General features: G+C 40.2%; 1 protein-coding gene across 2 annotated transcripts in view; it reads left to right on the plus strand.

Moving 5' to 3' along the window:
- Positions 1–27,969, plus strand: part of lrch4 (leucine-rich repeats and calponin homology (CH) domain containing 4) — a 51,485-nt gene that overhangs the window by 13,017 nt on the left and 10,499 nt on the right. For both annotated transcript variants that reach the window (XM_024288284.2, XM_024288283.2), the window contains exons 2-9: positions 17,525–17,669; positions 19,454–19,583; positions 19,656–19,761; positions 20,478–20,724; positions 21,975–22,059; positions 25,056–25,197; positions 25,282–25,376; positions 25,450–25,502. In XM_024288284.2, the coding sequence (XP_024144052.1) occupies positions 17,525–17,669; positions 19,454–19,583; positions 19,656–19,761; positions 20,478–20,724; positions 21,975–22,059; positions 25,056–25,197; positions 25,282–25,376; positions 25,450–25,502 (1,003 nt within the window). The remainder of the gene's footprint in view (positions 1–17,524; positions 17,670–19,453; positions 19,584–19,655; positions 19,762–20,477; positions 20,725–21,974; positions 22,060–25,055; positions 25,198–25,281; positions 25,377–25,449; positions 25,503–27,969) is intronic.

The raw sequence follows: 27,969 nt of genomic DNA on the forward strand, positions 1-27,969 counted from the left end.
CCTGATTCTCAACGATCTGAATAAAGAAATTGCCAGAATGTAGGTTTAATCTTAATTTTCTTTAAGTATGTCTTTCCTCCATCATAAGAAAGATGCTACAAGAAGAACATGTGAAAAACACCAAAAGCGTCTTTAGTTCTTCATGCATTTGAGTCAGTTTGCATTCAGTAAAAGTGGCTCTATTTCCTGTCCTGAACCATTCATTTACATCCGTTTTACTTAAGTTTAGGCTTGTTTTAGTCAGTGTTGACAAGGATCTAAAGCAGCCTGTCAGTCTGCAGGCATGGCCATTTTTTTGTCTTGCAAGTTTGAAGTGTTCTGAAAGAATATTCTCTGGTTCTAGACTCACTTATAAGAGAAAAGCTAAATATTTTTAGTTTCCTGCTCAGAGCAGATGTCAAGTCATAAGATAAGTAGCTTTAGGTTTCATTTTGACCTTGTTGTTTTTTCTATTTTTTTTTATTCTGTTGAAACTCAAAAATACATGATAAATCCCAGAAGGGAAAAGTGATGTAACAGCTGAGCCTCTGCTGCTGTTGGTGAACAGACTCCATCCTGTAAGATTATGTGTAAATAATCTAATGGTGTGGAGTAGACTGGCTGGTAAATAATGAGAGCGGAGGCTCTGTGTGTCTTATGTAACCCAGCAGATCTGGTGACTCCCACAGTGTTCGGTGTCCAGATGGCTGAATCTCTCAGTTCTCAACAGGGAAAGTTTGGGGCCTCTCAGGGATGTGGTCTGAGTCTGTTGTGTTTGTTGTATGTCTCTGCTGGAAACTGTAAGGATTTTTACTGTTTGAGTTTTTAATTAAGAGTTTGACCTTTTTAAAGAATATATATGCCTAAAGCCCCATTCTTGGACAAATATCCCATTTATGTTTTCCTCTTCTAATGTGACTTTATCCTGCATCCTTGTTCCACTTATAACGGGGGTGTCAAACTCAATCGCACAAGGGGCCAAACTCCATTACACACTTCAGGTCGAACAGGAGAAACATTTATTAAACACAGTTTTAAAAACTACATTTTTAAAACTGTAACTTTTTAACATAACTATGAACTAGATATATAGCATTACCTGTGATGAAATTAGCTAAATTCCAAATTAGCCTAAAAAACAAAACAAAAACTTAGGTTAGCCAAAACAGCTAGCATGTAGCTGAAATATTAGCTAAACTACAAAATATCCTAATAAATCTTAGTAAATACCAAAATAGTCCAAAAGCTAGCAGAATGCCAATTTTTAAAACTTTAAAACCGTAACTTTTTAACATAATTATGAATAATAAAAATGCAGGAACATTATTCCAGAATAAATCAACTTAAACCTTTAACAACTTTCAATATTTTACTCTCCATAAAAATCTATTTTATCAAAATTATACAAGTTAGAAATGAGCACAAGATAACATCGGGTCATTAATAACAATAAAATAAAATGATCTGGAGGGCCGGATAGAATTTACCCGGAGGGCCGGATCCGGCCCCTGGGCCTTGACTTTGACACATGAGGCTTATAAGTTCCTGATGTCCACAACACTTATCTTGTTCTTCCATAGAAGTCACAGAGTGAGAGTGGATTTTGCAGACGATTCCAATTCAATTGGTGTCAATGCTTTTCAAAGACAGTATTACTGATTTGCGCTAGTGTCTTTTATTTGTTGCAAAAAATAAGACACAAGTTGTTCATAATGATTGTTTTAAAAGAAAATTGTAAATAGGGATATATTTTCCAAAAAAAGTGTTCTTTTATATAATGTGAGTTATTGGAGGAGATTTTTAATAACTATTGCAGTATCATGATATCATCGATATTGTGAGCCATAGATGTATCGCATATCATGAGTGATTCCCAGCCCTGCTATCCATCCCGTTTCAGCTCATTCAGAACCACAGACAAGGAGGGACCAACAGTCGAGGCCACACGGCAATACGCCATCTGTGGAGATTCTTAAATCCGAGTTCAAACAGATCTGCACTGAGTCTGTGCTCAGTGCAGATCTGTTTTCACCACAGACCAACTGAAAAACAAAAGTGTTGGAAAAACTCTGAATGTGTGGTCAGAGAAGACGAGCATCAAAATCAGAATGTAATCAGGCATGGCTGTGAATAGAAGAGACATTCCTTAATGATGTCAGAAATCAGCAGGACTAATATGGTTCTGCGAGCTGTTTTCATGAATGTTGTCTTCTTAAGAAGAGCAGGAAAGCCTTTTCTTCTGCTGCCAAACGCCTTTGTCAGTCATTTTCTCTTTCACTCTCTTTTTTACATTTGCAGTCCATCTGTTTGTGTCACGGTAGTTTGTTTGTTTGTGCCGTTTCCTCCCAGCTGCCTGAAGCAAACCCATTGTTCCCACTTTAACATGAGGAAATTCACGTGAAACGCTCCACATTTACTGATGCAGGTATCTGGCTGCTCAATCTACAGCAGACCTTGAACATCAAGTTCTTCATTCCCACACCTGTGAGTCCATAAAACGACTATGTTCACATCTGCCCCATATCAACCTCTCCAAATGTATTTTCAGTACAGAACTGGATTTTACTCTCTTTCAGTCTCCATGCTGTTGCCATGACGACTGGAATAATTTTGCTTTCCTGCAGTTTCACACCTCCATCTGAATATCTGTCACCTTTTCATATTTTGAATTTTCTTAGATAGAAATTCATGAAATAAAATCTACAAACGTTACCACTTAGATCTTATTGATTCCTTTTTTGTGCATTTGTGTTTGACTTTAGCAGAGAGGATAGTTTTGGGAATGTGAGTGAAAGGCTGCTTTCTTAAAGAGAGAATAAAGCCGGGTGTAGATGGAGAGTGTCAGGAGGAGAGCTGTGTTTAAAGCAGAAGGCAGACTGTGGGGTCAGTGTGCTGATTTACCAGCAGCTAGTGTTCTGTGTCCATGTGGGCCGGATGTTCCTCTCCATAGTTTACTCTAATGACCACTTGTGAGAATAAGAGAAATGTTAGCTTTCATTATTTTATCAAGCACTCTGAGAAACCAATGACTGAATGTATTGATCACAGCAACGTCAATAAACATTGGAGAATTAGCTCAAAGAGTCTTTGGTGAAGTTCTGTCCATGAAGATCTTCACTTCCTCGTCCAGCTGACATCCGGATCAGAACCATACGGCTGGACATTACCCAGATTGATGGATGTTTTTATGAAGATTTACACAAGCGAGACACAGATCTATTATAATCAGACGGGGGCCGTCAGGGGCGGAGCTTAAAAAGCCACACCCCTCAGAGGAGATTTTGGAAACAGAGGCTTCAGATCAACATGAAAAATGTCTTTTTAAGACATTTAGGTTGAGGGATTTTGGTTAAAAACACACCCACATTCCTAATATAGTCATAGTGTGTGTCATATCATCTTGTTCAACTTGAGCCAATGATTCATAAACTAAATTTCACAATATTCTAATAAAACATGTGCGAGTTGTGAGAAAATGCCATGAGCTTTCCACAGTTAAAAAAACAATATTTTAACTGATGAACCTAACAGTTTTTAGGCTTTAATAATAGTTTTCTGTGATTCTGAACACTTTACATTACACACCTCATACATACATTTGAGAAAGGTAGAAAAGTACTACACAAGTATGCACCATTTACCTTTGGGTTATGGTTAGGATTAGGATTAGGGTAAATTGGATAATTTCCAGTTCCAGCCAGTAATGCCAGGCACCATCTTGTCTACAGCCAGGGCCCTCCTAAATTTTGAGAAGATTGAACAAAAGTTTTCTTCTCCCATATTGTGAGAAAATGTGAAAACTTTGAGTACATTTTCACTCAAACATGCAGTAAGAAAAACGGATGACAGAAACAATCTGCTCCTTGCTGCCCAGGACTGCCATGGGAAACAATATTCATAGTTGTTTCTTAATATTGTTTCTATTACCAATATGTAATCCACCTGACAGATTCATGTATTACCAATTATGTGAGTCAATCTTCACCTTTTAACTTGTTCAGTTCTTGACCAGACCAACATGTCTTCTTCTCTCAGGTGTTTCACATTAAGAATGCTCCTGTTAAGGATGAATTGAAAAGTGATTGGCTGACTGGACTTTAGACTGATCTGAAATCAGTCAGATTTAGTTTTGAAAGTTCAACAAAACAAATGTAGATGCTTTTATTTTTGTAGTTTAACTACTGAGTTTCTTTCATATTTTTTTTATTCAGAATTGATTAGATTGTAGCTTTATTTAATTGTATTTGTTGGTTTTGTTTTGTGGGATAAAGAAGCAACAATTGTAGATCTTAAGGTTTAAGAAGTGTCTTCACTCTAACTCATTATCTCTAAAATCAGGATCTAATCCTGTAAATCACAGACGTAAAGGATGGAATCTGCATGCAAAGACAAGTTCACTGTGTATCGTCAATGAAAGTGAAACCCTTTGTAGAATGCAAGTCTTTGTGGTTCTTTCAGGAAATGTGCTTAACACTTGATGTTCATTGTTCTCAGAATGAGGAAAAAAGCGTCTTGTTTTCTGCTGGAGTGTGGAGTCCTCTCCATGGCTTTTCTGGCTGCAGATCCTCCTGTGTTGTAGCTGGGCAACAGTCTCACCCACACACGCTAGTAGTGAGACGTTCTGACAGAGCCGTGGCTTCTGCTGAAAGCAGGAACAGGAACCAGCGCAGCCACATCCTGTCTTACAGCAGACATGATCATGCTGTCGAAGGCGTTTTTACCAAATGCAATCAAGTGGCGTCACGTCCAACAGCAAGCAACAGATCTTTTTACACCACTTTGACTATTCCTAAACAATAGTTGCCCTGCCTGAAATAATGCATGTCACTACAAAGGACCCATAACTGCATCGTAAAATTATTTTACTTTGAAGAATCTGTAGTCTGTTTATACTTTTGCACCAAAGCTTTTCCTGTTGAGTCGGTCTTTGGCTGGATTGTACTGTTGGTGTATTCGTCTGTCCCTCCTGTCCTTGCTGCCCTGTAACTTGTGTCCTCCGTTAGTTGTTGGATTGTTTCCTACCAGCCACTTATGATTTGTAAGATCAGCAGAATTTAATTTAGTTCACTAACCGAGAGGCCCTCTCCACCTTTTTATCCCATAAAATGGAATGACCTGTCTAGACTTTTGTTATGAAATATATCTACCATTTAAAAAAATGACTCGGGTGTTCTTTCAGCACTTTTTGCATAATCTCTTGATCGTTTAGTTTGTCTCTGGAAAGATCCTGGCTTTGAGCTCACTTGTTGGAAGTGAACTGTGTGGAAACTTGAAATGCTTTCTCAGATAGAGATGGTTTTTAGGGAAGCATAGCTAGATAAGAGGCAGCTATGCGCTGCATTGTTTAGGGCGCGTCTGTGACGTTTTATTAACAGATCTGTTGCTCTGACAAAAGCTGAGGGTTTTCGTGGTGGTCATCAAGTCTGCATCAAATGAAGATGCATGTGTGCAAATTATGTTTAAAAAAGACCTAATGTTGATCTTTTTTAAAGAATTTTGTTGAGCAAACATTTAATTAAATATTTTCATTTCCTGGTCTTTAGTAATTTTTTAAAATTAAATATTGCTTTTCGGCTGCCAGTGGTGTAGTGGTTACCACTGTGGTCGCCTCACAGCAAAAAGGTCCTGGTTTGAATGTTTTCTCTGTGGGGTTTGCATGTTTTCCCAGTGCATGTGTTCGTTCTCTCCTTTCTGATGCAAAGATCATTGGTGGCTCTTGTCTCTTAGAAGTGAGTGTGTGTGGCCCTGAGAAGGACTGGTGAACTTTCCAGGGTGAGTCCTGCCTTCAGTAGCTGGGATAGGCTCCAGCATCCCTGTGACACTGCACACGATTACAAAGGAAAAGAAGATTAGTGGATGTTGCTTTTGTTTTAACCCTTGTGCTCTCTATGGGGTCCAGATGACCCCATAATGTTTGATGATGACTGCCACAGACGGAGGTGAAGATGAAAAATCCTTGAAAAAATAAAAAGTTCAGCGCTCTGTCTTGTGGGCTCCAGATGACCTCACTTTTAATACAAACATACCTTGAACAACACAAGGGTTACAATGTTTCATTGACTATTAGGTGTATTTCCTTCACCCTTTAACACTTGAGCTTTGGCTCCAGTATTTACATTGTTTTGACTAGGGCTGGGGATTACTGGGTACCTCATCTCTAATAACTCACATCCTTTTTTCTTTTTTTTAATTATATCCCCATTTATTTTTAGCTTCAACGCAATCATAGAATTGCCGGATCGAATTAACCTCCAGGTAATTCTATCCGGCAGTATCATTTTATTTTACTGTTATTAATGTCCCGATGTTATCTTGTGATTATTTTTAACTTGGATAATTTTAACAAAATATATTTTTATGGAGAGTAAAATATTGAAAGTTGTTAAAGGTTTAAGTTGATTTATTCTGGAATAATATTCCTGCCTTTTCATTATTCATAATTAGGCTAAAAATCTTTGGTTTTAAAGTTTCAAAAATTGACATTCTGCTAGTTTTTTTGGAACTATTTTGGTATTTACTAAGATTTTTTAGGCTATTTTGGAGTTTAGCTAATATTTCAGCTACATGCTAGCTGTTTCGGCTAACCTAAGGTTTTTTTTGTTTTTTTTTTAGACTATTTTGACGTTTAGCTAATATTTTACCTGGCTATCAGCTTCAGTGTTTTTAACTATCAATTTCAGCATCTTCAGCGGCCAAATTCAGCTGACAGCATTCACACTAACATTATTGCAGGCAATGCTATATATCTAGTTCATAATTATGTTAAAAGTTACAGTTTTAAAGTTTTAAAATGTGGTTTTAGAGTGTTTAATAAATATTTATCCTGTTCGGCCCATGACCTAAGGTGTGTTGTGGATTTTGCCCCTTGTTCGATTGAGTTTGACGCCTCTTCACTACATGGTCTTTCACATACAGTTCAAAGCATCAACAATACCAAATACTTCGAATGAACATTGAGACCATGTTTGAAGTTCCGCTCCACAAAGCTGGACACAATATTATTCCAGGGCTGATGCAGGAACTAACCGTTTCAACAACAGTGAGCATTCACAAACTTCTCATCAGGTCTGGTCTGGTACCATGTCAATTTTCAAAGTAGATCAGACCGATGTGCTGCTCTGATAGGAAAGTATTTATCTTCCTACTGATCCTTTAAAATCATTTGACACTCCCTGAGGCTCAGATCCTGCTCCATGTCCAGTTTAAACACTAATCATTTTACATCTTTTGAAGGTTAGAGTCTTATTATCTTAATTCTAACAATGCAAGTTCTCTTCATGAAGCTAAGCACATCCAAGTGTCCATGAAGGTTCTTCTTCATCCAGTACCATTGTCCTGAAGTTGAGTCATGGAATCTGGATGAACTCCTTTGAGACAAGAGAACCAAGTGTTAGTGTTAATTTGGACAAATGCATGTTAAATAAAAGCAGTGCGGTGTCAGAAGGAAATGAACTGTGAAGTGATGTATGACAGTGAGGAGATTTACCACAGACAGCTGTCTCCCCTTTACAAACTGTCAGCACAGAAGCTGCACACTGTGGGATGTACAGTTGACACACTTAGCTAAGACTTTAAAACTTTTTTTTTTACCCCCAAACCAAACGATAAAGATAATTTATATTAAACATCCATTATTATTCATCACAGAGTGAAGTGTCTCTGCAGGTACTGACGGAGATCGTGAACATCTGACTGCAAACACTGAAGGATCTCAGCTGGTTCAGTGGTCTGTTCTGTTGGTGTAAACGGCCTCAGTGAGGACATGCAAACACATTGACTTCTTGCAGTATGCAAATGTGAGCTGACAGGATTTTCATGCGTCATGTTTGTTTGCTCTTTTGAGGTAAAATAAGAGTTTCATCATGCAGAACAAATGGAGTCACAATCAATCAGCATTTTAGATCCACTCGTCAGTGATCTTCCTCTTCTCCACTCTTGATCCAGCCTGTGGGAGAACTTTACACCTAAAGACTTAAGGATGGTGTCATGCAGGTTTTGTCAAGTCCAATCCCCTCAGCCAGCATCATTTAGTGACTAGAAACTCGGCTTATTCTTATTCTAGTCTTATTTTTTAAATGATTTGTTTTCAAATAGGTTCCCCGGTTCTTGACAACAAAAAAGTATTTTTTACTTCTGGTCTACCTGATTGTAACGTTATCTGCTGCTTTACATCATTTAACAGTTTTATTTTAATGAATTTGGTCAATGTACCTTAAATGTTAGTGACGGAAATAGTTTTTTTTTCATTCTGGGTATCTAAGTATGAGTATAGTATATTTTACAGATAAAATCACAAAGTGCTTTACAAAGTAAAACACCACTTAAAAGGGCTTGATAACAGAACAAAAGAGATTACAGAGCAATGAATCAAAGATTGTTTTAAAAAAGCAGTCTTCGACAGTGTTGGTCACAGAAGGGATAAGGAATTCTAGTCTGCTTGAAAAGTGAGGTCAACTTGAGTTTTATCCTGAGTTGTGGAGACCTTAAGCTGTTTGAGACCAGAAGACTGAAAGGGACAGATGGAGACATGAGGAACTAACAGTTGGGAAACGTAATCAGGGGCCAGCCCATTATGTGCTCTAAAATTAAAAAACTACAACTTTAAAATCAATTCTTAAATTGATAGGTAGCCAAGAAGTCAATACCAATGAAATGAGCCGTTCTACTGGTTCCTGTTTGGAGCCGTTTGTACCATCTGCATGCTGTAGATTTATTCAAACAAGTAATGAGAATTTCAGTAATATAAATGAGATGTATGGATTACAATCTCAGGTCATCTATTTTTCTTAGTTTAGAAATGTTTCAAAAGGGTTAAAAACAGTTTTTGACCAAATAGCCTAAATGATTTTTGAAGGACTTTGAAACGCTGTGCCAAGGTTTCTGATGGTACACCTGCACGAGGAGCCCAGAGCCTAAATGGTGTTTAAGGAGGGGTACTTGGTGTTCACAAGCAATGATTAGGGTTTCTGTTTTCTTTTCATTTAGTTCAAGTTAAGTTTATGTAAGCTATATTCAAAATTAATTTACATACTTGGGGAGCACCATCTCATCTGATGCCAAGATTGATGAGGAAGTTGACTGCAGGCTAGCAAATTCAAACAGCGCTTTTGGACGCATGTATGTGTAGGTGTGGACCAACAAACATCTAAAAACGACTATGAAGATCAGCGTCTATCGAGGCGTTGTTCTTACCACTTTTCTCTATAGCTCAGAGACATGGGTTACCTATCGCTGTCACCTACAACGACTTGAATGCTTTTACTAATGCTGCCTGCGCACCGTGCTCTGCATTCATTGGAGTAACTTCACCATAAATGTCGAGGTCCTCGAGCAAGCAGGAATTACAGTATTGAAGCCATGCTGCTACAAGAACTGCTTCGCTGGGCTGGGGATATCTCAAGATTACACGATCTCCGATTGTTTTATATGGTGAGATCTCCACTGAGCACAGAGACAAAGGCGCTCCTATAAGAGGTACTAGAAGGCCTTAAGAACTTGTTAAACTAATCTCGACCAGTGGTCCTATCTCGCTCCTGACCGTAGCACATGACACACAACTACCTATCAGGCCATTTGTGCTTTCAAAGCTTCCTGGAGAATGTGCCTGGCAGAGAAGGCGCAAAATCCTCACCTCAAATCCAACCACGCACCCGACTGCCTTTTGCATTTTCTGTGGCCACAGATGCAGAGCTAGCTGTAAGTGTGGACAAACCTCAACTTACTCTTGGTTTTGCGATGTCCTGCCGTGAGAGTGAGACTTGAATACCTGACAGGCAATTTAATAATTCTGCCATCTTAAAAAACTCACTGTCACTGAAACAGCAATATAGTTTGAAACAGGCTCTGGGTGGTCAGGAGGTACTCCCAGATGACTGGATAACTACAGCTAATGTGATCAGGGAGACAGGTAGGAGTGTACTTGGTGTGTCATCAGGAAAGAGAGTCGATAAGGAGACTTGGTGGTGGAATGAGGAGGTGCAGGAGTGTATACGGAGTAAGAGATTAGCTAAGAAGAAGTGGGACACTGAGAGGACTGAGGAGAGTAGACAGGAGTACAGGGAGATGCAGCGTAAGGTGAAAGTAGAGGTGTCAAAGGCCAAGCAAAGAGCTTATGATGACTTGTACGCCAGGTTGGGTAGTAAGGAGGGAGAGACTGACCTGTACAGACTAACAAGGCAGAGAGATCGAGATGGGAAGGACGTGCAGCAGGTTAGGGTGATCAAGGATAGGAATGGTAATGTGGTGACAGGTGTCAGTGGTGTAATGGAAAGATGGAAAGAATACTTTGAAGAGTTGATGAATGAAGAGAATGAGAGAGAACAAAGAGTAGAAGAGGTGACGGTTGTGGAGCAGGAAGTAAGAAAGATTAGTAAAGGTGAAGTGAGAGGGGCTTTGAAGAGGATGAAGAGTGGAAAGGCTCTTGGTCCTGATGATATACCTGTGGAGGTATGGAAGTGTCTAGGAGAGATGGCAGTGGAGTTTTTGACCGGGTTGTTCAACAGGATCTTAGGTGGTGAGAAGATGCCTGAGGAATGGAGGAGAAGTGTGATGGTGCCCATTTTTAAGAATAAGGGAGATGTGCAGAGTTGTGGTAACTACAGAGGAATAAAGCTGATGAGCCATACAATGAAGGTGTGGGAAAGAGTAGTGGAAGCCAGACTAAGAGCAGAAGTGAACATTTGTGAGCAGCAGTATGGTTTCATGCCAAGAAAGAGCACTACAGATGCAACATTTGCTTTGAGGATGTTGATAGAGAAGTACAGAGAAGGTCAGAGAGAGCTCCACTGTGTCTTTGTAGATCTGGAGAAAGCTTATGACAGAGTGCCCAGAGAGGAACTATGGTATTGTATGAGGAAGTCTGGAGTGACAGAGAAGTATGTCCGAGCAGTGCAGGACATGTATGAGGGCTGTAAGACAGTGGTGAGGTGTGCTGTAGGGGTGACAGAGGAGTTCAAGGTGGAGGTGGGATTACATCAGGGATCAGCTCTGAGCCCCTTCCTGTTTGCAATGGTGATGGACAGACTGACGGATGAGGTTAGACAGGAATCACCATGGACTATGATGTTTGCAGATGATATTGTGATTTGTAGTGAGAGCAGGGAACAGGTGGAGGTGGAGTTAGAGAGGTGGAGGTTTGCCCTGGAAAGGAGAGGAATGAAGGTTAGCCGCAGTAAGACAGAGTACATGTGTGTGAATGAGAGGAACCAGAGTGGAAGAGTGAGGTTACAGGGAGAAGAGATAAAGAAGGTGGAGGAGTTTAAGTATTTAGGGTCAACAGTACAGAGTAATGGAGAGTGTGGAAAAGAAGTGAAGAGGAGAGTGCAAGCAGGTTGGAATGGGTGGAGAAAAGTGTCAGGTGTGATGTGTGACAGAAGAGTTTCAGCACAAATGAAAGGAAAGGTGTACAAGACTGTGGTGAGACCAGCCATGTTGTTTGGACTAGAAACAGTGGGACTGAAGAAAAGACAGGAAGCAGAGCTGGAGGTAGCAGAGATGAAGATGCTGAGGTTCTCTTTGGGAGTGACCAGGATGGATAGGATCAGGAATGAATACATCAGAGGGACAGCACATGTTAGAGGTTTTGGAGAGAAAGTCAGAGAGGCCAGACTGAGATGGTTTGGACATGTTCAGAGGAGAGACAGTGAATATATTGGTAGAAGGATGCTGAGTCTAGAGCTGCCAGGAAAGAGGTCTAGAGGAAGACCAAAGAGGAGGTTTATGGATGCAGTGAATGAAGACATGAAGGTGGCTGGTGTTAGAGTGGAGGATGCTGAAGACAGGCTTAGATGGAGGAAACTGATTTGCGGTGGCGACCCCTGAAGGGAAAAGCCGAAAGGAAAAGAAGAAGTCATCGGCATACAAACGGTAGGACACATTTTTAACAGCAATTCCTCCAAGAGGGTTTATACACAAAAGAAACATGATTGGGTCAAATAAACACGACAATCCACACTTTTACAGGGATTTTTTATATCTTAATTTTGACCAATATTCTTCCATTAGCCACTGCAGTTGCTTTTTCTTCTCAGACAGGTGACAGTAGGGAAGAGGTGCTGCACTGATTGACAGTTTGAACCTCACTATCATGTCAGACATTATGCATTCAAAGCAGTAAGTGTGGCTCCTGAGTGGACTCCTCTGCTGAAGCATCTGCTCTCATGCCATTGCACGTTTTAGCCAATTAATTTCTTACTTAAGGTTTTTTAGGCTATTTTGGAGTTTAGCGAATAAAGTATTTCAGCTACATGCTTCCTATTTTTGCTAATATAGGCTTTTTTTCAGGATAATTTTGAGTTTGGCTGAAGTATTTCAGATGCCTGCTAGCGGGCTTGGTTAAGTTGGGATTTTTTTTCACTTTTTAGGCTAATTTGTCATTTAGCTAATATTTTAGCTGGCTATCATCTTCAGTGCTTTCAGCTATTAGCTTTCTCGTTTTCAGCTATCAACTTCAACATTTTCAGCTACCAATTTCAGGTTCTTCAGCCATCAGCACTAGCATATTCAGTGGCCAAATTCAGCTTACAGCATTCACACTAGCATTATCACAGGTAAAGCTATATATTCAAATTGTATTTGTCACATACATATACATACATGGTACAATATGCAGTGAAATGTATTGCACGACTGTCTGACAGTATGAGGATAAGAGGATATTTTTGATAAAAATAAGATAAAGAAGTAAAATAAAATAAGAATAAAGATCTGGCTGCTTGAAGTTTGCAAATGTCACAACTCCACAAGTTTAAAGTGACATTGTGCTCCAAAGTGTTCATTTTTAATCTGTAAAGTGAAATTGTTTTGTAGAAGTTACACACAATTTTCGTACTTCCTTCTAGTTTTTAGTTAGTTAAAAGCTAATGATGGTTAAGATGTGTGCTTTACATCCAGTTTGCACATGACCCGATTAGTCGAATAATTTAAAAAAATAATCAGTGATTAGGCGACCATTAAAATAATGGTTTGTGGCAGCACTATTGAGCATTGATGGAAGGAACTCGTGCTTTACTGTTAAACATTCTTTTCAGAAAACATTACAAAGTTTCTTTCTAAATGACGTTTTTGCTGTCTTTTTTGAGTTGGCAGAAGACAGCCTTTTGTTGTTCTGTCAGTTTAGATTTGAGAAGAATAAAGCTCTGTGATTGTGTAGAAAAATAGTCTGAATACAACCAATCCTTTTTTCTGTCCTAATAAAGCTGTTTTTTAAGGCAAACTTTCATTTCCAGCTACATGTAAATAGACACCGGCCGTTGCTTTCTTTCATCAGAGCACACACACTCATCCACAGTAACGCACACACAGTGTTCCCACCCCCACCTATTGTTCAGACAGCTCCCTGCAGCTATGGGACGGCCGAAATGGGGAGAAATCAGGCTGTGGTGCTGCTGCGCACCGTCTACCATGATCACATGTTCAGTGTACACAAAGAAAGCACACTGCAGCACACGGCTGCTGGTGTGAAGGCCATGAGAACCAAGCTGTGCCTGCTTTCTTTGTTCACTCTTGCATTAACTAACAACATAAAGTATTTAAACTGGAATTCTTCCTGCTTTATTAAACAATCAGACCTCATTTCACATTATTTACCACTGACCCCATTCTTCAGAGGGACAGCTTTGTCTCTGCTTAAGTAGAACTGACTGCTGCCCGCCGTCCCGATTCATTAAGTGAAATCTGTGGTTCTAGGGAAGGTTCAGAACCATCCTATGGAGTAAATCCTGTTCTCAGATGAACGAATATTTCAAAGGTGGGAAAGCATCCTGGAAACACCCTCCCCACCTCCACAATTCTGCTGCTTTCACAGGGATATTTTCAGTTGCAGGTGGAGTTAATTATGTCTTTATGGAAAAGTGAACAAAAATGTTATGCTGCGATGTCCCCCTTTGGTTAAAAGGACAGCCTTCACACAGGCCATGAATCTGTTTGCTGGGCGTTTTTATCTTTGGGTCGGTATGGGGAAGTTCACACACAATAATCCTCCTTAGCACGAGTCTTCAGCGATTGCTATGGCAACATGAGATAAACGCTTGTGACAGAGTTGAGCAGAACTCCTGTGTGGGCTGTGCTAAAAAAGAAAAATGCCAGCATCATTGTCCCTTCTCTCCATTGCATTTGCTGACATAGTCATTCAGAGTGTTCAGACGAGATGCTCCAAAAACCATTAATCTGGTTTCTATTTAGTGACTGAGTATTGCTGAGTTGCGTAAAATAATGGAGCATGGCTTCAGGCCTGTCTCCCCGTTGAATCCTGACCCAGAGAGGAACTGCCTCTTCCTGCGGCCCTGCTCCTCTCAGAACCAATCCATAAAATGCCACTGGGCTGTCTGCCATGGATGGGCTCGAGCTCATCCTGCTGCCCGGCCCACCCAGGCAAGCCTGCTGCTGATGTTTGGGTCCTGCTAGACCACATGTGTTAAAGTCAAGGCCCGGGGGCCGAATCGGTCCTCCGGGTAATTCTGTCCAGCCCTCCAAATCATTTTAGTTTATTGTTATTAATGACCAGATGTTATCTTGTGCTTATTTCTAACTTGTGTAATTTTAACAAAATACATTTTTATTGAGAGTAAAATATTGAAAGTTATTTAAGGTTTAAGTTGATTTATTCTGAATAATATTCCTGCCTTTTTATTATTCATAATTATGTTAAAAAGTTTGGGTTTTAAAGTTTTAGAAATTGACATTCTGCTCACCTCTGAGTTGAAGGTGGAACCGTTGGTGTGGAGTTAGCCTGTGCTATTTTCCCAGCATCCCTTTGCTTTTACCCGTTAGCTTACAGCCCCTCACACCCCCAACATAACGTTATTACTGCAACAAGAATGTTGACCAATATCAGAGCTATCCATCTGTACAGTTTAGTTCCAGATTCCAGCTCAGATGAGGAAAACAAAAACTATTCATCCGCAAGTAGATTCATCAGGATGGAGGCGAGCAGGGAGATGCATCGTAGCCACAAGCTTTTTACTACGGCAGTTTTTTTGTCTGGTCCTGATTCACGATTTCTCTTAAAAAATACACAAACACAGTTTTGATCTTAATTCTTTTCAGACCTGTCCTCCACTATGAGAAAAATGTCATAAGAACATGTTAAAACACCAGAAATGTCATTTTTATTGGAGTGGTACTTTAATGCTACATACACAGTGGGTATGTGCATTCAAGAAGGTCTTCTACGTTTTTGATTGCTTCTAATAATCTTCAAATGTTTTAGCCTGTGGTGTTCACACTGAACAGCGTCTTGTTGGATAAACATGAACATCGAAAAAATACATAAAAAAATCTGCAAACGATGTTGGTAAAACATTTGACCGATACTTAAACATAAAGACACAGAAACAATATGTATTTTTATTGAATATCGTTAATATCTTGTAATTTTTGAATAAAGGAATTGAAGGGGACAGTCTATTTGAATAACTTCTGATACCCAAAAATCTTTTTTTGTATTAATAATATCTCATTCTGACACGTTGTGCATGAATTGGCCCAAAAAACCTTGTGTGTATAAATGCGTTTGGGTTTTGAATGAGGACGTCCGAAGACCCTGATAACACGTTTCAGGACTTTTCATTGGAAGTGGTCGCTTGAACACTCGTTCTGTGAACGTTCTATGATGTAGCTTTAGAAATGTGCCTATCTTTGTGTGATCATCAAAGCTTTGAAGGCGAATGCGATATACGCATGTTTACTTAGACTTCATTGAAGTTGGTCACTCGAACATGCATTGCTGAAGGCGGTGTCAACTTAGCCTCAGAGTTTTCAATATTTCATTTGACAATTTTTAAAAGAATATTATAGATTTAGGATTAAAAGTCATGCAGTTTTCTGCTCAATATGATGTTTTTTTTTTTTTTTAACGTCTTTGGTGTTTTTGCATGTTTTTTATTTTTATGTACGTTGCTCTGAGCTGCCTCAGGGAATGAAAAGCGCTTTATAAATAAAAGTTGATTTGATTTAAATGTCCCATTTTTTGAGTGGAGTTCTCCATTGTCAGAATGATCAGTTCTTTTCTTGGTTTGTCATTTTTTTAATTTTTTTATTCAATTTTAAATATATGGATGTGTTTCTGATTCTATCCTTTCACTCTCCATCCTTGCACTTTTACAAGAGCAGGGAAATGAATAGAAAAGCCGTAAACCAACATTTAGGACAAATTATGATGGTAAGAAAACAAACTGTGGGACTCCAACCTGGAGTGATGATGGGGTTGTGATGGAGCACAACCAAAATTATGCCCTCTTTGGGTGGAGAATGGTGTCCAGACAGCTATTTCTGGAGATGCACATTGAAATCCATTAATCAGAAGACAGCGAGCCTTTCCAGCTTCAGATAGGTGCTTACGCAGAGTTTGCTCCTTTGGATCTTTATGCTGCTGTTATTAACCCTTAAACACTTGAGGCATCGTCTCTGACGCTTAAACACAAGATCTTTAACATACTTTAACTTTTGAACCGTTAACAGGATAATTGCAGTAGATTGTGAAGGAGAAAAGTGGCTCAACGAGCTGGAATTATGGTGTTAACGGTTCAAAAGTTACAGTACATACATTTTTGCACGTATATTTTTTTGTATCTGTGTAAATGTTATCAATTTAAAATCATCCCCTAATTCCATTAATTTGATTGATTCTTTTCAGAGAAACACATTATGTTCTTGTTAGTGATGTTACATTTATATTCACTATATATCAAGTCTCCCTTGAAAAAGAGATCTAATCTCAATGGGATTTCCTGGTAAAATAAAGGCTAAATAAAATATTTGTTAGACAGTGTTTTCCAATAGAGCTGCCACAACTGATTATTTTAATAGTCGATTAATCACTGATTATTTTTTCAGATTAGTTGACTAATAAGGTCATACGTAAACTGGATGTGGAACACACATTCTAACCATCAATAGCATTAAACTAACTAAATACTAGATATATAGCATTACCTGTGATAATACTAGTGTGAATACTGTAAGCTGAATTTGGCCGAAGATGCTAGTGCTGATAGTTGAAGATGCTGAAATGATAGCTGAAAATGCCGAAGCTGATAGCTAGCTGAAATTTTAGTTAAATGCCTAATTATCCTAAAAAAACGGAAAAAAGCCAAAATTAGCCAAAATATCTAGCATGCAATTGAAATATTAGCTAAACTCCAAAATAGCCTAAAAAACTTTAATTAATGCCTAAATAGTTCATAAAGCTAACAGAATGCCATTATAAATTTCAACTTTACTACACTCTGACTCCATATAATATAAAGTAACGACTAATCGACTATTAAATTAGTCGTCGACTATTTTAATAGTCGATTAGTCGACTATTAAAATAGTCGACTAATGGTGGCAGCCCTATTTTCCAATAATGTGTGTGCTTATGTCTGTTATTTTGTGAAATATTGTCTTCTATTAACAAAAGTTGTCTCCAAATGTGTATAGCATTTTAAGAATTGCTATGATGTTTTTCATCTGTTAACATAAACGGCACGTTTGTCTCCTTTTTGCAGTTTGATCCCAGCTACAGAGCGATTGGTTTACAGACTGCTCATGTCCTGTCTTTCAGATCTGTCCAAGAACCGCCTGTGTGAGCTCCCAGAGGAACTGTGCCAGTTCATCTCTCTGGAGACGCTGAGCCTGTACCACAATGGAATGCGCTCGCTGTCCTCCAACTTGGGAAACCTGCAGGCGCTCACCTACCTCAATCTCAGGTGAAACCAGCACCACCAGTGTGTTTTGGAGCAGAGCTGTTGATTTTGTAGAGTCAACACTATGAGAAATAAATACTTTAATACTTGATTACTTGACTTTATATATTCAATTTCAGTTGTTTTTATGACATTTTTTAAAGAACGTAGATGTTACATTTTGGGGCTTCATGAGGCATGTTTTCACATCTATAGTTTTACATGTACATGTTGAGTACAGTGTCCGAGAGAGACGTAAGACTGAGACTGTGGGAACAATAGATCAGTGTTTTCCAACCCTGGTCCTCGGGGCACACTGTCCTGCATGTTTTCCATGTTGCCCTGCTTATGCACACCAGATTCAGCTCATCATCAGGCTCAGCAGAAGGGTTGGATTAAAAAAATGCCGGACAGTGTGCCCTGAGGACCAGGGTTGGGAAACACTGCAATAGAATACCTTTCTTTGTTTTTGTCAAGGTTCAGTGATTGTGCAAAATGGCCATACTGCACAGATGAAAAGAATAATCAATATATATTTTAGATCAATGCTGTTTGAGAACTGAGAACTCATTTAGCTCCTCACTGTCATGTCTCAAATATCTACAGAAACTCCCCATCATTTAGGAAAACCTTTGATAACTGCTCCAAAACGGTCCAAATGTCTAAAATGTTTGATCTTAAGGTCTTATTTTAGAGCAGGGCTCTGCAACCTGAGCCTCCGGAGCCACATGTGGCTTTTTTATCCCTCCATTGTGGCTCTCTGATTAAATAAAAATCAAGTTTTTCATTTTAAATAGTAACTAAAGTAAAAAATAAACTCAAACTTTATTCTATCATTTACAAACAGTTGAAGAACTGTATCAGAGGCTCCTGGCATTACCATAATGTTCCAACAATCCATAAAGCGGTTCATAGTTTAACAGTTGAGCTACTACATTTTGACAGGTTTGTGATCGCCAAGCACCACAAGAAGATCTGTGGAGGTCAGTAACCACAAACAAAAAGTATATTTGAGGGTTATTAAGTAGATTGCCCTCTTAAAGTTGAAAAAATACAGTAAGGGTCACTAAATTAGGTCTGATTTCATTTTGGTTAGCTAGATTTATGCATTTCTGGCAGAAATGCACCAGAAACCGAAAAATAAACTGTTTTTGACTCATTATATTATCCTAAAGTTCAGGGGTGTCAAACTCAATCTCACAAGGGAACAAAATCCAAAACACACCTTAAGTCGCGGGCCGGACAGGATAAGCATTTAATGAACACTATAAAACTACATTTTAAAACTTTAAAACCGTGAATTTTTAACATCATTATGAGCCAGATGTATAACATTAGCTGGTGTGAATGCTGTAAGCTGAATTTGACCGCTGAAGATGCTAGTGCTGATAGCTGAAAACACGGAAGCTGAAATCAAACTAAAATATTAGCTAAATGCCAAATTACCCTAAAAAACAAAACAAACCCAACAACCTAGTTCAGACAAAACAACCCAAATGTCTCATTAAGAGTTGAAGGTTCTAGACCCCTGCCTTAGGATCAAGGGCAGCACAACATCTGGAAGTACTCTAGTTTTTATAAAGCTCTTCAACCTCAATCCTTTGACATTTATCCTCTAAATGTTTTTATGTCTCATGTTGTGACTTTAAAGGCTAGAAAACACAGAAAACATCTGAAGAAGCAAACCCAACGTTCTCACATCTGGATGCTCCTCTCGTAGAATCTTTCTCCTATTGGACATGTTAGCTCTGACGAATGTTCTTGTGCAGGATTGTGACGCTCCTTGTTGTGTGTCTTTGTCTGTGCAGTCGTAACCTCCTGTCCAGTCTACCGCCGTCAGTGTTCCAGCTCTCCCTTCTGCGAGTGCTCATCCTCAGCAACAACAAGCTGACGTCGCTGCCGTCCAGTGTGTTCTCTCTGACTCACCTACGACAGCTGGTAGCACACACTCCGCCGTCAGTCTCTGCTGCTGGAGGAACCTCCTCAGACGTGGTGTGGTTTGTCTTCCAGGATGTAAGCTGTAACGAGCTGCAGAGTTTGCCAGCAGAGCTCTGTCAGCTGGAGTGCCTGAGGGACCTCAACCTGCGGAGGAACCAGCTCACCACTTTGCCTGAAGGTGAGAGCAGTATTTTCAGCTCCATCATCTGTTTGGTTTCAGCCATAGAACAAGTTTCAGATTCTTAGCCTCTTTTTCGGTTTTTGGGGATATTTTGAAGTTTAGCTATTTTTTAGCTACATGCTAGCTGTTTTGGCTAACCTAAGTTTTATTTTTTTTGGTTTATGTGTTAATTTGGCATTTAGCTAATGTTTTAGCTGGATTTCAGCTTCAGTGTTTTCAGCTATCAATTTCAGCATCTTCAGCTAGCAGCACTAGCATCTTCAGATTCAGCTTAATCTTTTATTTAAAGTTTTATTTTTCCTTTTAACATCAACATGTTAAGGGACTCCAGTTGAAAATGATGGAAATGTGTCTACAATCTGGCATATTTATATTTGTTTTAACATCCAACTCCTGTCATTGAAGGAAACCTGTCACAATCCTTCCACAGTAATCACGAGTGCATTCTCTGTGGACAGTCCCTCTGCCTCCTGAAGATCTGAGTTTGTCTTAAGGAAACTGTTCAGTTTCCTCTCAGTCTCTTAGCTTAAGGCTCCGGTGATGCTAACACAAGCTGAAACACCGTATGAGCCTGGTACAGACAGGTCATCTACAGACGTTGCTGCTGAAATGTTGTTTTTAATGTTCTTGTTTTCAAAAATCTCCTATCAAAATAATATTGTCCTGAGATAATAACATGTGTCGACTGAGCCTTTCCCTCTCTCATCATCTAGAAATCTCCGAGCTCCCGCTAGTTCGGTTAGATGTGTCCTGCAACCGAATCGCGAATGTGCCCTTGTGCTACCGCCACTTACGGCATCTGCAAATCATCTTGCTGGACAACAACCCGCTGCAGATGCCGCCCGCCCAGGTCTGCTCCAAGGGCAAGTACCACATATTCAAGTACCTGAACATGGAGGCCTGCAAGAGGAGCCAAAGCGAGCTGGAGAAACACCTCAGGCCCACCGGGTTCAGCAGCTGGTGAGAAGCACTGAAGTTCCATTCTCTGTCACAGTCTATGCATGTTGTTAAGCTTTTCATGTCTATTAAAGTGGAACTTCACAGAATCGTCCAGTAGAGAAAATAAAAACATTTCACTGATGATCAGGTTTATATTATCAAGTCATAAAAACCCATTTGCCTGATCCAGTCTAAAATTCAGTTTATCACTCACTGACAGAAGAATAAAACTGATGAGACACAATGCATTATGGGAAAGAGGAGTGGAAGCTTGACTGACATCTATGAGCAACAGTTTGGTTTCCTGCAGAGACAGAGAAACACAAAATCTTTAACAGACGGTAACTTATTAACCGTTTTCAGGATAATCCAGCAGATTCTAAGGGAGAAAAGCGGCTCATCCTTCACAATCCACTGGAGTTATCGTGTTAACGGTTGGAAAGTTACACCAAATCAAAGAACATAAAGACTGGAGCTCCGGAGTGAAGGGGTTAAGTTTCTACAGAAAACTCACTCACATAAGTTTGTAACGCTCCTAACCGTACCTTCATTTTATAATATTATCATATTATGCACTTTGTCTGAAACTACTCCGACTAAAGCGGATTTTCCTCACAGTTTAAGGTTGTTTTAAGGAATAAACAGTCTCATAAGCTTTGTCAGTTCCAAAGTCAAGCATCACTGTAATCACAGAGCGGCAAACTGAGCTTTAAAACAACCTTTAGGTTTTTACTCTTTTTCTTGCTGCCTCTTTTTAGTGTGAATGCTGTGTCACTGTAGTGATTCTCCCGCTCCTTTCACTACGTTTTTCAGCATGTAAAAACTCAAACAACGTTCAGCTTGTTCAGGACATTACTACTTGTATTTTTTCTTAGTTATAAACTTTATAGGTTTTTAAATATTGAGCAAAATATATTTTTATGGAGAGTAAAATATTGAAAGTTATTAAAGGTTTAAGTTGATTTATTCTGAGATAATATTCATGCATTTTTAGTATTCATAATTATGTTAAAAAGTTACAGTTTTAAAGTTTAAAAAATGTAGTTTTAGAGTGTTCAATAAACGTTTATCCTGTTCGTCCCACGACCTGATTTGTTTTGGATTCTGAGTGAGTTTGACCCCCCTGCATCAGACATTTGCTGGAGTACAGAACTGGAAATGAGAGCAGGAGCTGCTCCCTCTGGATCAGTGACTGTCAGTCTACCAACAGTCTGTGTGAGGAGCAGCTGCTCTCCTGTTTGACTCCCGGCTGTGCTTCTCGTTTCCTGCAGCCTGTCGGACCACGAGCTGTTCACCAATCTGGACTCTGGTTTCAACAGTGTGGACAGCGGCAGCAAACGGTGGTCTGGGAATGAGGTAAAGTGCTGCACAAACTCTGGCCCGTTTGGGGTCGATGTACATAATGCCACTTATTAAAGAGCGAAGGCTTTTTCAGAGTTGGTGATGTTCTCCAGGCTTCCATTTCCTGCATTGAATGTGGTCATTAGTGAGGGGAAGGCAGCAGCAATGAGGATGAGAGATCGCATCAATTTCAGAATTGATTTTGAAGTTCTCTTAATGGTTTATAAAGGTTTTAATGGGCCTTCTCATTTGAGTGATCTGCTTTTAAAGTATGAACCCTGAGGTCCTCTGGTCCTGGCCTCTTAGTTGTTCATAAGGTCAAGACCAAAACAATGGTGAGACCTCACTCCACCTCTCCCGTCCTGGCCTGTGGAACAGCCTGATGGGGAGCCTAAGACACTGCAGAGGTGTTTAGAGGACCCACCTTTTTAAATCTGGCTTACACATGACTTTGTAATTCAGGGTTTTTCCTGCATAGAGACTTTGGTGGCGGGCGCCACCACCTAATTTACAAGCATCACCAGGTCCTGCTGTTTAATCAAACACATGATCAAGTGTTCCCAAGAAACGATCTGTCAGTCATTTGTAACTGCAGTTACACCCACCCACCAGTAAGGGCGGGTTGCGCTGTGTCCAAATTAGTGCATCAACATGAGGCAGTCAAAGACATAAGGTGTGTTTGAGATGACCAAGGCAGACCCAGCGCTGTGCAGATTGCCTGCAGCGCGGTGCATGCTGGTTAGTTTCTGTCACCGACATCACATGTGCGCCGTCAAGAGATATCACGAGAAAAGTGCAGGTTCAAGGTGCCTTCCTAAGCCAGCGCAGCCAGAAAATAGGTCCTGTGCTGGCTGCAGGCCGCCTTGAGGACTACAAAACAATGCATTGTGGGAAACGCTGTCCTGACAGTTCTTGTAGTTTGACGTGAAACTGATCAGGAGGGACTGGAGCTAAATGAAGGAAATCTGTGTATTTTGCAACTCTTTCTGGAAGGTAGTGAATCACTGATGAAAAAATAAACTATTTCACATAATCTGTTGTCATGTGTGCTATAGATTCCTTTTAAAATTAACTTTAAATTCTATTTTATTTGTTTATTTGGGACGTGCATATGAAATTCATCCAGTGGCTGTCTTTTATCTGCTTTCCTCTGAGTCCGTGTTCTCGTACAGTCTCGCCGTTCACCTTCATCTCAGGCGCCTTTACCCGCCCCCACCAGCAGCAGGTTGGTCTCGGTGTCGATGCAGGCGAGGCCCCGGATCATCTCAAACACACCTATTAACTTCCCCTCAAATCCAGTTTTAAATGTAAATAAAAGGAGAAAAAAGAAGAACAAAAGAGGTTTTTTCTGTGAAACACAGGGATGGGTATGACATCGCAATCAAAAAAGGAAAATATTAGGGCTAAAACTGATCCCGGATCATCCATGGTCCATACGGATCCATCCCTCCTCCCCCCCAATGCCGCTACGTTCTTCACGCACATATTTTAAACCGTCTTTATTTTACATGTTACTTGCTTCTTAACAGTTATCCAAAACCCTACGTTTCCACAGAGTGTGGGAGAAGCTTCCATCAAAAACTTTACTCGAACTCGTCATAGATGACGCGCATACAGAGAGATCAGGTTAATCTATTTTGAAGAGCTGAATAAGAGCATTGGTGCACGTCTCCGTGTCTGAGTTCAGATCTCCTGGTGAAGAGCAGCCGCTGCTCCGTACAGAACTGCACCATCAGGGGAAGGCAGTATGGCAAGCCAAAAGGATCAAAAATCACTCGGAAAAGCAGGCATGGCGGTACCTCACCTGCACATGAACTATGGATAATAATCCTTATTTGAAATATTTAAATGTTCCCATAGTTAGTTTCAATACTACAATTAATACAAAAAATAATGAAAGTTTTATTTTAACTTTTTCTGCAAAGGAAAAACTACATATTCATCATTCTTTTCTTTTGTAGTTTTTGTAGATTTGATCTCCAGACATGTAAATGTCATCAGAAACTAAATGTTTTTAAATGTTTGTTTATGTTCAAATTTTAAGGATGTGTTAGTGTATATTTATCCCTTGAAGTACTTTATACGTCTTCTCAAATATGCTTTAAAGCTTTTCAAAAAAGTAATATTAGGCTTTAATCTTCTGGTTTTTCTTGTTGTTTTTTTTCACTTTTTACTTATCTGAAAATGATCTGAATCATGACCCAAAAAACTGTGACCCTAAAACCTGTGACCCTAAAACCATGACACAATCCGTACTGTGAGTTTTGTGATCGGTTACATCCATATTGAGTATTGTTTCCTCTATAACTGTATACATCTAGCCATACATAAATAGATACATCTGTGTTCCAGGAAAAACAGGGAAAAAACCCTGTAATTGTTTAATTTTATTTATTTTTTGTTTATAGTTAAAGGTCTTTGTGCTTCCTAATGGGTGAAAAAACTACAGTTTGACAAACATTATCATATGTCCTTCTACAATAGGAACCATCCCAATATTACCCCTGTAGCTAATAATCTATCCAGACGTGCCTGCAGCATGTCTCCTAATGATGCTAAACACTCCAAAAAAGGAAACTTGACTGAAGTTAACGAGCCAAAGAAGCCTAATGACGGCAACAGCAGGAGATTTGCTTTGAAAGAGCTGATTCTCCCCTCACGTTCAGGATCAATTCTTGAGCTTCTGTAAGGTTTCCAGCAGTCGGTTCCTCCCTCCCAGGATGCGTGATCATGTGAGAGGCTGTTGTTTCTTCAGCTCACACTAGGGCACAGCTATAGTGAAGCTCCATGCTGCTAAAGAAATCTTCATCTCTGTGCAACACGCAGGACAAACATGCAGTCCACGGCAGCTCTTTTCTCATGGTGATGAATGTCCATGAAAGTCTATGAGTCTTCAAGGTTCTAACTGGAGCTCAGCAGCACTTACCTGGCGTTATAGCTGAGCTTCATCCTCATTGGTTGATGGACTTACACTTTAGTGAATGATTGAGTCTTTGTGTTTCTGTGCTCAGTCAGCAGATGATTTTTCAGAGCGCTCTCTTCGTTTGGCTGAAGTCAGCCGGGATCAGAGGAACCTGGAGGAGAAAGAGGAGGAGGAGGAGGAGGAAGGCCGCTCCCTGCCAGCCGTCAGCAGAGGAGAGAAGCGCGTCTGCTGTAAGACACTGTTGTTTGTTTATCCTCATGTTAGAGCGAGGATCTTTGCTTTTATTCCTTTAAGACAAGATTTCTGTTTGCCAGGTAATGGAGACGCAGAGCAGGTGGACTTCATCGACAGCAACGTCACAGAGGAAGAGGAGGAGGAGCTCCGGGTAGACGCCCCCACTCCACCTCTGGTACATCAGTCATCCTGTTCAGCGTTTTTGTTTTTGTAATGACAGAGATGACGATTGTCTGACTGATCTACAGGAGCAGAAAGAAGCATCTTCCCCGTCTCAGAGTCAGGACTCGGCAACAAACAGGTCAGTGTCTGCTCGAGGTTTCATAAAGCCCTGTTCCTCTGGAGGACCAAACAGCAGCAACATGTCTTCCTGTCAGTCTGTGCCAGCTGGGTTTTAGTCCTCAGACGTTCAGGAAAAGTTCTGCACAGAAATGTGTCTGAAACCAGAAGTAACTGATAAAACACTGGAATCTGAGGGTAATGGATTAGTGTCTTCGGCCTTCTCCTGTCTCTGGGTAAACTCCTGTTCTGAAACTGTAGCAAAGACCCCTCACTCTTCCTCTTTCATCCCTTCCTCATCCTCTGACGAGCTCACCTCAGAGGTCATTGAAACTGCTGGGAAAAGTCAACAGGCTGCTGGACTTATTGGAGCTAACATTGGAGCTAACACTGTCTTCTAGAATAGACTAGAATAAACAAATGTCCACATTTGTGTTTGGCTCTTGAAATAAAAGAATAAAAGCAAAGCTAGAGGAACGGAGAGGTCAGATCTTCTGGGATCTAAGCCTGTGACCACGGCGAGGTCCAGCTGTCCAGCAGTCATGTGGTCGAGCATACCAGCAGGCTCTGAACTTCCTGGTGATCTTTGAGCCACGTCTCCATCTGACACACAAGGCTGCTCTGTCTGAAACCCCAGCCATGTCTTTGACCTCCCGTTCATCTGTTTGCTGCAGGCTTAATCATTTGTTCTGTGTGAAGAACTCACAAAGCTAACGCAGAGAAAAACATTTAGATAGACTGACGGTGACTGTTCCTCCTCCGGTCTGCTCACATTAGCTTTCAGTTTCTTATGTTTTGTCTCTAAATAGAGAATAGATGGAGTCCAGCATTAGTGTCAGTGCATGTCTCAAGGTGCTTTCATGATTCATGCCCCGCCCCTCTTTCATCATGAAACCAATTTGCTGCTAATCGCCTGTCAAAAATTGTGTTCCTGAGTTTGACGCTGCAGCTGCATGTGGGAGGAGCTACCAGCTAATGTTTTTAGGATGATCATTATGGATATCTTATTTAGAATGTATGAAGACACGGATGACGTTGAGGAATCAGGTTTATTTATATTGAAGGTTTCTACAAAAACATCAATAATCATGTCTCCATGTTTGGGTTATGATTATTATTCAAACATTTTCCTGGTACAGGGTGCTGTGTCTGTATGACAGCCACTTCCACGGTGTTTCTGTGTTTCTGTGGCTGAGCTTGAAGCCTGACTGTCTAGAATTAATCTGAGGGATAAAAAATACAATTAGGAGATCTTTTTCTTGTTTCTTAAATGTCTGGATGAGGCCCGAGCCAGCAGCCTCTGCAGTCTGGAGGTTTTCCTGATCTCCCTCCACTGCCTATGACTGAAAAGCTAGAGATAGGAGCTCCAGTGGCTTTGCTGTTATCACTCTTAGTGTAGAAAATTATGCAGACGCATCATTGATCCCTCATTGAGTTCTGGTCACAAGGAACCAATAGTGTTGTTAAGGCTGTGTCTGCTGGTGACCCCGCTTCGCTGCACGGTTCCTCCCCTCAGACGCGTCTTTACATGATCAGACTTTGTTTCACGAGACAGAACTCCCTGTTAGTGAACGCGTGACACCACAGGAATTTCAGAATGAATGCACGTAAACGAGCCGTTTGTGAAGCAGATAGTGGCACAGATATGGCAGCAGTGGGATTGTTCTCTCAGCAAGTCCCACACAGATGTGGGCTAAATACAGATTTCTTCTGATCCACTTCTGTTTTACACATGATGATCAGAACAGTGGATTCATACATTTATTAGGTGTTTGCTTTGGTGAGTGAGTGATGTCATATTTGGCATTTTAGAAAAAGTAGAGTCTGAATGACATTAAAATGCAGGGCTCTATATAATCCTGCACTTTATAGTCTTAGGGTCAGTGAGAGAATTCAGACTCAGCCTTAGTGAACTTTTGACCTCATGTGTGACTCCAGGCCATTGTTCACCAGGCTCACGTTTGATGGGCTCATGCCAAAGCTAACATCCTCACTTACCGTCTACGACCAGCAGCAGAGGTCTGCTCCTCCCGCTCTGTGGAAGCTGGGACACGAATGCTCCAGATTCTGGCCTGCTGCACTTCCTGTGGGACTTCTAATAATAGAAGAGATGGAAGTGAAAAGAACTTCCACTCCTCGGATCCTGCTTTGACACAAACTCACAGGAAGGACTTCCACACGAGTCTGGTGGAGTTACAGGCGAGAGTCTTAACTGTCTTTAGGGTTGAGCCGCAGTTTTAAAAAATCCTGTTTTTAGAGTTTTTAACATGTCTGTGTGTTATTTTTCTTCTGAAAGAGAACAAATGTAATAAGAAATCATTTTGTTTGTGGATTTCCGAGTATTTCTCCTTTTAAATCAATCAAACTGTCTTGGACAGACTCTGTCTGAATGAATGATCTTCTTTCCATCAACAGCTCTGCTGCACATGCACTAAACCCTCATCTGTTCCTAGTGTCTAGTTCAGGTTCTGGAGAAGAGAAGATGGTAT

This window comes from Oryzias melastigma, linkage group LG18 (assembly GCF_002922805.2).
Source record: "Oryzias melastigma strain HK-1 linkage group LG18, ASM292280v2, whole genome shotgun sequence".
In the NCBI taxonomy this organism is placed as follows: Eukaryota; Metazoa; Chordata; class Actinopteri; order Beloniformes; family Adrianichthyidae; genus Oryzias; species Oryzias melastigma.